Raw genomic sequence first — 10,171 nt, 5'->3', positions numbered from 1 at the left:
TTCTGACCTCTATATGATACATTTGACAGGAATGCATACCATTTCAGAATATATCCAACTATAATTGACTTAATAATAATCTTGATGAACTCAACGACTCGAATGCAACGTCTTTTGAAATGTGTCATGTATGACTCCAAGTAATATCTCTAAAATGAGCAAATGCACAGCGGAAGATTACTTTAATACCTGAGAATAAACATGCTTTCAAGTGTCAACCAAAAGGTTGGTGAGTTCATTAGTTTATCATAAATATTCATTTACATCATTTTTAATAGACCAAAAGATTTTCATTTTCATTTCTCATAAATATATGTCTCATGCATAGAGACAAAAATAATCATTCATATGGTGAACACCTGGTAACCGACATTAACAAGATGCATATAAGAATATCCCCTATCATTCCGGGAAATCCTTCGGACATGATAAAAACAACATCGAAGTACTAAAGCATCGGTACTTTGGATGGGGTTCGTTAGGCCCAACAGATCTATCTTTAGGATTCGCGTCAATTAGTAGATCGGTTTACTAATTCTTAGGTTACCAAGCAAAAGGGGCATATTCGGCTTCGATCATTCACCCATATAATGTAGTTTCAATTACTTGTGTCTATTTCATAAAACATTTATAAAAATTGTGCATGTATTCTCAGCCCAAAAATATAAAGGGTAAAAAGGTAAATGAAACTCACGATACTGTATTTTGTAGTAAAAATACATATGACGACATTGAACAACTGAATAATGCAGGGTTGGCCTCGAATTCACGAACCTATATCATTTATATATATATTAACACACATAACTGAAATCGAACAAATTCATATTTTATATCTAAAATTATATGTTCTATATACTTATTATATATATATATATATATATATATATATATATATATATATATATATATATATATATATATATATATATATATATATATATAAAATATATATAGCTTTATTAATATTAAAAATTCATAATTTGTTACATTGAATAGTAAGTTATTACATTAAATAGTAAGTTAGATATATTTATATTATTCATTTTAAGTAACTAATTAGTATTTACTAATACTATAGTGAGTTTATTTCTATAAATATCTATTAGAATATTTTGGTATTAGTTAGTAATGTTAATAAAAATGGTAATACTTATAAAAATAAAAATGATATATGTTAATAATAATAAAAATAATAATAATAATAATAATAATAATAATAATAATAATAATAATAATAATAATAATAATAATAATAATAATAATAATAATAATATTTTATCTAAATCATAATACTTAAATTTATCATTTCATAATCATCTTATATCTTATATAGTATCTTTTAGTCATCTTTTTATATTTTAGTCATGTAATCATAATCATAATCATAATAATAATATCAATAATGATAATAATAATTGTAATAATACTAATAATAAAATAGTTAAAAATGAGTAAACTACCTTCAAGCTTTTCCTAAAAATAAAATGCCTCAGACCAGGCTCGAACCCGCGACCTCTCATTCAAACACTAGCACTCCAAACATTACTATATTTCTGTTTTTATGATTTAAATCACGAACCAAAACTATTAACACATTTAATTATCGGTTTCCTCTTCTTTTTACATCATTCTCATCACCTACCATCTCCTTCATTATGATCATTCTGATCAAAAATCACGACCCATCATCACTGTAACCGTATCATATATACCACCATCATAATCATCACCAATTTTGCATATATCATCATCACATAACCATTATCATCAACATAGAATCATACCTTCTCCGGTCCATCAGTAAAATAAGTACTCGTTCTTATACAAACTGCCCAGCCTATTTTAAATCAATTTATGGCCCACTTATCAAGAATAGGCCCAACAGTCCACACACCCTAAGGTAATACAGGCCCGTTTAACAAATGACAGCCCAACAATATTAGAATACCTAGCCTAATAACAACTTAATCAAGCTCCATTATTTATGAAGATACATTAACAGATTGTTGGATCCGGTTTTTTTTTGCCTCGACCCAAGTAGAAAATGCATAGATTAAATTAAATAAACTAGAGGTTTGTTCGATATATATATATATATGGAATCCAATGGTGCCGTCCCTAGTTGTCTCCCTTCCACTTTTCTCTTTTTTTTTTATTACCGACAACAACTTATTCTGTCGTTCAGCATCAGTGGGTGGTTCCCAGCTGTTCAAACAGCAGCATTAATGAAGATGATGACCATGGTTTATTCCAGTTTCAAAACAGAAAGAACATAGAGATAGAGAGAGAGAGAGAGAGAGAGAGAGAGAGATGATGAGGGTGGGGGATTTATGGTGGTTCTCGACTGGAACTTTGGGTGGTGTTTAATCGAGGAATGGAAACAGAAGTAAACAGTTGCAGAAGTAAACGGTATAGTTGTGGGAGCTTTGATGAATCGAGCTAAGTGTTGTTTGTTGTGATTATAGAAACAGAAAAATATCAGGCGAAGGAGAGGAGTAACAATCGATGAATTCTTTGATGGGTGTTTGGTTGGTTCTTGATAGATTTTAAAACAGATACACAATAGCAAACAGTCGAACAAGTCAATTGGGTTATAACCCTTCGAATAACATTAGTTAACGAAGTAGGTTTTACTTGGTGATTTCTTTGAGTTTTAGGGTCGGGCTTAAACAGATAACAAAACAAGGATTTGTTTTGGATAGCAACCCAGAAAACAATATCAACAAGGTGGTGGGTTTCTTTGGTTTCGGTCTAGTGCAACATCATCAAGAAACAAGTGGGTTTGTATGTTATTCAACTAAGATAGAAAATAGAAACGATAAGCAAACAGCAAAGATTCACGATGATGATGGTTGGTTAACGAATAAAGAACAGTAGCGATCATAAATATACAAGGGATGATAATGAATGATGGTGGTGTTGGGGTGATGTCGTCAAGCAGATTACCATTCGCAGATGGGGTTTTTGGTTGAGTATTTCTTGAATTGAGGTGTCATCCGAATATCAAAACAGTTTTTGGAGTGGCCTAACCTGTGTGTCAAATGACTTGTACAAGATACAAGGTGCAGAACTTGACGATTATAAGTAGATACAGAACTCGAGCAGTTTAAGAGTGGTTAAATGTGTGATGGTATTTGGTGTCTAGAAAACAGAAAATATAAGCAGCTCGTGATGGGTTAAGTGGTGGTGAATCAATGGGTTGATGAGGGTGATGACTTGGTTGTGGGTTTGAGTTGTTAGTCTCATAGAGAAGAGAATAGATAATAGATGGTGAATGATTGATACACGCATATAATATATGTATATGTTTATAAGTTTTAATATAATAATAATTATAGTACTCATATGTTAAATTTTCAAATGAATGGTACAAGCACCAAGTGTTCCCATAGTAACTTTAACTTAAATCACGGATGAAAAGGGAAGTGTCTATAACTGTATATGTATGTATATATATATATATATATATATATATATATATATATATATATATATATATATATGGAATTAGATAGATAGGGAAAGAAAACGAAGTTTCAATAATTATCGATCACAATTCATTTCACGGATGTGATTAATGAATTGAGAATAGAAATTTATTATATAATAATAATTATAATATAATTTAAAATAAAACGTGTAAACATGTTAGCCGTCGTCTATTATGGACTGAATTTCTTTCTCCGTTGTTAATTAGTGGTGAATAAAAGTCTTTCAAAAAAATCCAAAATTTTTAAATTAACTATGTTTATTTATTTTGGTCATTATGGTATAAAATTTGATCTTTAATTTATTAAATAAAAATTACATCAACTGTCCCTCTCATTTATGAGTAAAATATAAAAAAATGTTAAAACTTAACAAATAGTTCCTAAATAAATTTTTAATAAGCCTAAAATTTATAGAGCTCATTTTTGTATCACCGTTTATTTTAAAATTACATAAGTTTGAATTTAACTTGCTTAATATCAATCGAAACATCAAACGAGTATTACAATCATTTAATATTTATTTTTAATATACTTTATTTATATATAGAGATATATTTTAAATAATAATTATTATAACATCCTATTTTTATTTTATTAATTTTTAATAACAAGAACATATAATACTTCAAATTTATATTTCGAATTATTATTTATATATACATACACGCATATCTAATTACAATTAATTGTTCGTGAATCGTCGAGAGTAGTCGAAGGTCAATTGAATATATGAACATCGTTTCAAAATTTTTTATAGACTCAACATTACATACTTTGCTTATCGTATCGAAATCATATAAAGATTAAGTTTAAATTTAGTCAGAAATTCCCGGGTCGTCACAGATATGAGAAGGATTGTTTACATCTCACTTCCCTCATACAACACTCATGTGGTATTGGGTTTTGTTGTTGTTTGTTGTTGTATAAAAATTAAAGGGTAAAACTATAAATTTAATAAAAATGTATATACGATAATTACATTTTTTTAAATTAGACATTTTTTGTGTGAAGACAATTAATTTGGAAGGGAGATAGTATTTTTTTAAGCTCACGTTTTTTTCATTTTTTTTTTTTTTTTTTGTAGAATATAAATAAATTTTATACAACATATAAAGATCTTTAAGCATAAAAATTGTAGCTTCTATCGTTTAGAGTTACAAAGGTATATAATACATTGGAATTTTTTCAACAGATGAAATGTAATAATTATGACGTGTCAGTGCACTTGTATGATATGACCCATTGACAACAAGATAGGATGATAGGCAAAATCAATGATGCTTTAAGGTAACATTCAAAAGTCCTTTACAATTAAACTGTACAAATATATTTTTGTGTATAGTAAACAGTAAAATTCAGTGGGGAACGCAGGGGTGGGGTGTTATTCTTTATATAGAATGAAAGAATTGCTTTATTATTTTTATTATTATTATTATTATTATTATTATTATTATTATTATTATTATTATCATCATCATTATCATCATCATCGTTATTATTATTGTTATGTTATATATATATATATATTTTTTTTTTGACACAGATTAGGATCACCCGAGGGGAACTAAACACCTGTTACGATCATCTCGCGTTTTGACTATGCCGATGCAGCGATAATAACCCCGCCCCCATCGCTGCCCCGGAGGAAACCTTGAAATCGATCCAAGGGCACGGCCAAGTAAAACCCCCTCCCCTTTACCCCCCAAATGATATGAGAAATGTGTCATGGGTGGATACTTCATGACATGGATGAAATTGTGTTTTTTTTTTTTTTTTTTGAAAAGCAAAAAAGTTTTATTATTATAACTGGATTAAATCATTACAAGTCCCTACATTCGACTATACAAGGATATGAACATATTGAAACAAATGGAAATATTTGAATATAAACTATCTATTAGAGTCGGGAGTGACGAAGCCTACTTAACAAAATGAGGGAACGAACTTGTAAGAATAAGCAGGGCAGGAGGAGACAACCGTACCGATCAAGCGGCGACAAAGTTGCCAAACAACCAACCCTATTAATCTACCCACATAAGCTAAGTAGAGATTGCGAACACTACCCGATTGAATAAAATCGTGTTAACCAATTCCCATGCGATTAGGGGGCGATACCACATAAAAGGCAGGGTTAAGGAGCCATTGATGCCATTCAATAGGTTTTTTCTTCCGAGAGAGGTTTGAGATCCAACTAAAACTTTGGGTTTGAATCTCGGAGATAATCATAGCTGGATTCCACATTTTGTTTGAGAAGACTTTTAGATTTCTATATTTCCAAATAATATAACACGCAATCCATTTAGTAGCTTGCCATATGGAAGATCCAACGGAGTTATGTGAGAAACCTTGGTCGGAGATAATGGCACCATTGATGTCGGAAATTGTTGTATTATTATGGTTCCACCAATCAAGTAGTTGTGTCCAAATTGAAGACACATTAGGACAGTTAATCAGCGCATGATCAATGGTTTCAATATGGTGATCGCATAAGGGACATAAGATGGTATGTAGATCAATTCCTTTTTTGTTAAGTTCACTTCTAACAGGGGATTTTTTGTTGAATGACTCTCCATGAGAATATGAAGACCTTTTGCGGAACGAATTTGTTGCGGGGAAGTAAACTGTTTCGAGAGTGGACGCCGAACTTAAGTGTATTAATCAAATTTGACAATGATGCTGTAGTGAAGATACCGGATGCGTCAAGTGAGAATTTCCATGAATCGGGGTGATCCGAAATACTTACGGATGATATTAAGTTTGAGAGTTCCGTAAGTTCATCCAAAGCCCGACTGCTAGATGCTCGAGACCAATCCCAAATTCTGATTGAATTGGAATTAACAATCGAAATTCTTTCGGCAGCAGTTGCATCTTTTTGGGATTCCAACATGTATAATCTATGAAATAGAGTTTTGAGAGGTTCGGAGCCTATCCATAAGTCATGCCAAAAACTAATTGATGTGCCATTGCCGATGCGCTTTGAAATTGATGATGTGAAGAAAGTGCCTACTTTGTCTGCGACTTTTCCGGCTTTGATAATCTCTTTCCAGATGGTGCGACCTGAAATATTCCTGCATGAAACATTAGTATCTAACCCCTCCCCCCCCCCCCCCCCCCCCGCGACCCATAAATACTTTTTATAATTTTAACCCATAGTGCATTATGTTCATTTTTGAAACGCCACCACCATTTGTAAAGGAGTGATATGTTTTTAGCAAAAAGAGACCCTACGTTTAAACCCCCGTTTTCATATGGCAAAATAATCTGATCCCATTTAATCCAGTTAATATTATTATCATTTGAAGAACCTCCCCAGAAAAATTTCCGTCTTTTAGATTCAAGTACCTTAAGGATAGCGGCAGGTGCATGAAATAATGAGAAATAATACAATGAAATGCTACTTAAGATGGATTTGATGATCTTAAGACGACCCCCGAAGGAAACAGATTTGGCAGTCCAATCCGAGAGTCTCTTGTCGAATTTTTCAACGATTGGCTGCCAAGAAGAAGCGTGAGAAGTGGGTACACCAATGGGGAGACCGAGATAAATAAACAGTGTAGAGCTCGCTGAGCAGTTAATGTAACTGGCTATTTGCTCGGTTTCAATGGTGGATGTTCCGATACCATACAGTTTACTTTTGCGGAAGTTGACTTTGAGGCCTGATATGTTTTTGAAACATTTAAGGAGTTTGGTGATATATTTGGCATTTCTTTTATTCCACTCACCAAAAAAGATTGTATCGTCCGCATATTGGAGATGTGTGATGACAATATTGTCGTGTCCAATTTTTAAACCTTGCAGGTGACCATTGGATAATGCTCTTTTGGAAAGTATGTTAAGACCTTCGGCAACGATGATGAATAAGAACGGCGATATGGGGTCACCTTGACGAATTCCTCTTTCAGGAGTGAATTCTCTGGTTGGTGAGCCATTGATTAATATGGAAATGGATGAAGAGGAGAGACATGCACGAATGAAACTAATCCATTTTGACCCAAAGCCCATGAATTTCATAGTGTTGAATAGAAAGTCCCATTCAATGCAGTCGAATGCCTTTTCAAAATCGACTTTGAAGATTAGGCCTTTTTGTTTTTTACGTTTTAATACATCAATTACTTCGTTAGCGATTAAAACACTGTCTAGGATGTTGCGGCCCTTAAGAAAAGCGGTTTGTTCGGAGCCTATGACTTTGTGGATGACTTTGGCGAGGCGATTGGAAAGAATTTTTGTGAGGATTTTATAATAGCTACCTATTAGGCAGATTGGACGATATTCGTTAAGACCGATAGGATTATTTTTTTTCGGAATTAAGGTGAAGAAAGAAGCGTTACATCCATTGGATATTTCCGAGTTGTCCCAGAACCAATTGAGAGATTTTATGAGATCATTTTTGATCAGATCCCAGTGTTTTTTTTATAGAATTTCATGTTGAAGCCATCCGGGCCAGGTGCCTTTGAGCTATCACAATTAGATATGGCTTTCCATATTTCATTTTCACTAAATTTAGATTGTAAGAGTTGGTTATCCAAAGAGGTGATATAATCGAGATGTGAAGCATTGTCGAAGGGACATTCCTCACGAAGATGTTTGGATTGGAATAGGTTTTTAAAATAGGAGTAAGCTTCTTGTTTTATAAGGAAAGGATCTTCAGACCATGTGCCGTTTATTGACAAACCGTGGATATTATTTTTACTTGTTCTGCGTTTGATGTAGTTGTGGAAATATTTTGAATTTTCGTCTCCCTCGAGTGCCCATTTAATTCTTGATTTTTGTTTAAGCATATTTGTTTTCTTTTTTTCTTTAACGATATATAGCATTTTTTCATCAATCCATTTTTGTTTTTCCGATTCAAATAATGGTCTGGTTTCTGCAATTTGTTCCCAATTATTACATTCGGTTAAATGCACACGGATTTGTGAATCAATGTTATCAAGTTGGTTACTATGTTTTTTAAGTTCCATTTTAACGTTTTTTAGTTTATTGCGGAAGATGCAATCAGGTCTATTACCGACGGTAGGGATCGACCAAGCCCTTTCTATGATGGTGTCGGCATCTTTGAGGTTAAGCCATGCATCAAACACACGAATAGGTTTAGGACCAAAATCGAGGGGGTTGTTCCTTAGGATGATAGGACAATAGTCAGAAAGATCGCGATCAAGTGTTTTGGAGGATGTGTTAGACCAAAGTGTGAAGATGCTATCGGAGACCAGAAATCGATCTAGTTTACTAAATTTCATTGTTTTTCGCATATCCTTGTAAATCTTTTGCCACCTAGAGGGAGATCAATTAAACCCGAGTCGTTAATGAAATTATTAAAGTTGTCCGCCCAGTGTTGATTATATTCTGAATTCATACGTTCTGTTTTATTCCGGACTTCATTGAAATCACCAAAAATAATGTGAGGAATGGTGAGAGAATTAATGAGAGATGAAAGTTCATTCCAGAGTCTGAGTTTTTTGGAGCTGGAGTGGGGTCCATAGATATTTATGAAAGCAATTTCCGAATCATATCCCGCCCATGATCCGCAAATTGCTAAGAAAAATTCACCCTCGATAGCATATTTAAACGAGAAGATATTGGTGTCCCAAATAGTTAGGATACCACCGGATGCACCAACAGAATCCTTTTGGACGAATTTAAAATTAGAATTACCCCGAAAAGATTCAATGATGTTGTCATTTGTGTGACCACATTTGGTTTCATGGAGACCTAAAATCGTAGGTTTTTCTTTATTACAAATTCTTTTAAGCCAGCTTATTTTACCCGTTTGCCCAATACCCCGAATATTTAAAGAAATCGTACACATGAGATAAACTTACAGATAAAAAACGATGCAACGGAGAGAGGAATCACTAGATGTTGCGATGGATCCCGATACGTTTTCCGAATTCATTCGTATCTAAGCTGCTACTAGTAGAGGAACCTGTTTTATTATTATCTTTGACACGCTTCAATTCATTATCAGACCCTCTAGAAAAATGTGATGTGTTACCACCACCAATAGATGTCGATTTACAACGTTTAGCCAAATGTGAGATTCTAAGTTTTTGTCCGCTTCTTTCAAGATGTTTAATATATAGCATGTTGGACCTTGGCCTTATTTTTTCGGAAGCGAAGGAGGTGTCGTGAGGAGTTTTAGAAGTGTCATCCCTACTAACCCTTTTAAAGGTGTTTGATGCAAATTTTGGTTTAGGAATATGATTGGTTGCGTTGTTGGTGCTTTTTTTCTTTTTAGCTAAAACCTTTCCCGTAAAGAGTAGTGCATCGAGCTCGAATGGGTCAGAAGCCGGCATAAAATCAATCGGTGAGGATGGTTGGACGGGTGATAAAGGTTTAGTATGTTCATCACGTGAGACATGGGAGTTATTTGCCGCCTGAACAGTTTCTTGAGTAACATTGTTTTCGTGATTTAGGTTGCAAGGTGGGTGAAGTGTGATGGGGTCAGGATCCATAGGCTGTTCATCAAGAAACTGAATTGGAGTGCAAGGAGCATCGGTGATAGGCTGTGTATTTTCCTCAGACCCGATATCAACATTTTCGGTATTAGACAGTGGACTGTCCCCAGTCACAATATCAACAGGAACGACGTTAGTAGGGCAAGGGGTGTTGGTGTAATTTTCGTGGTCAGAAAAAATGGGGATGGGGGTGGCTCGTTTGACTCGGGATCATATGATGGGTGA

The 10,171-nt window shown here is 33.6% G+C and overlaps 1 protein-coding gene across 1 annotated transcript; it reads right to left on the bottom strand.

The window, feature by feature from the left end:
- Nucleotides 1-7,885: 7,885 nt before the first annotated feature.
- Nucleotides 7,886-8,728, bottom strand: LOC139854385 (uncharacterized). The gene has a single exon (XM_071843692.1). The coding sequence runs from the start codon at nt 8,726-8,728 to the stop codon at nt 7,886-7,888; it is 843 nt and encodes a 280-aa protein (XP_071699793.1).
- Nucleotides 8,729-10,171: the final 1,443 nt, after the last annotated feature.

The sequence above is a fragment of the Rutidosis leptorrhynchoides genome, chromosome 6 (genome assembly GCF_046630445.1).
Source record: "Rutidosis leptorrhynchoides isolate AG116_Rl617_1_P2 chromosome 6, CSIRO_AGI_Rlap_v1, whole genome shotgun sequence".
Lineage (NCBI taxonomy): Eukaryota > Viridiplantae > Streptophyta > Magnoliopsida > Asterales > Asteraceae > Rutidosis > Rutidosis leptorrhynchoides.
Note: the sequence above shows the minus strand (reverse complement) of the source record. Positions and strands in the feature narration are given on the sequence as shown.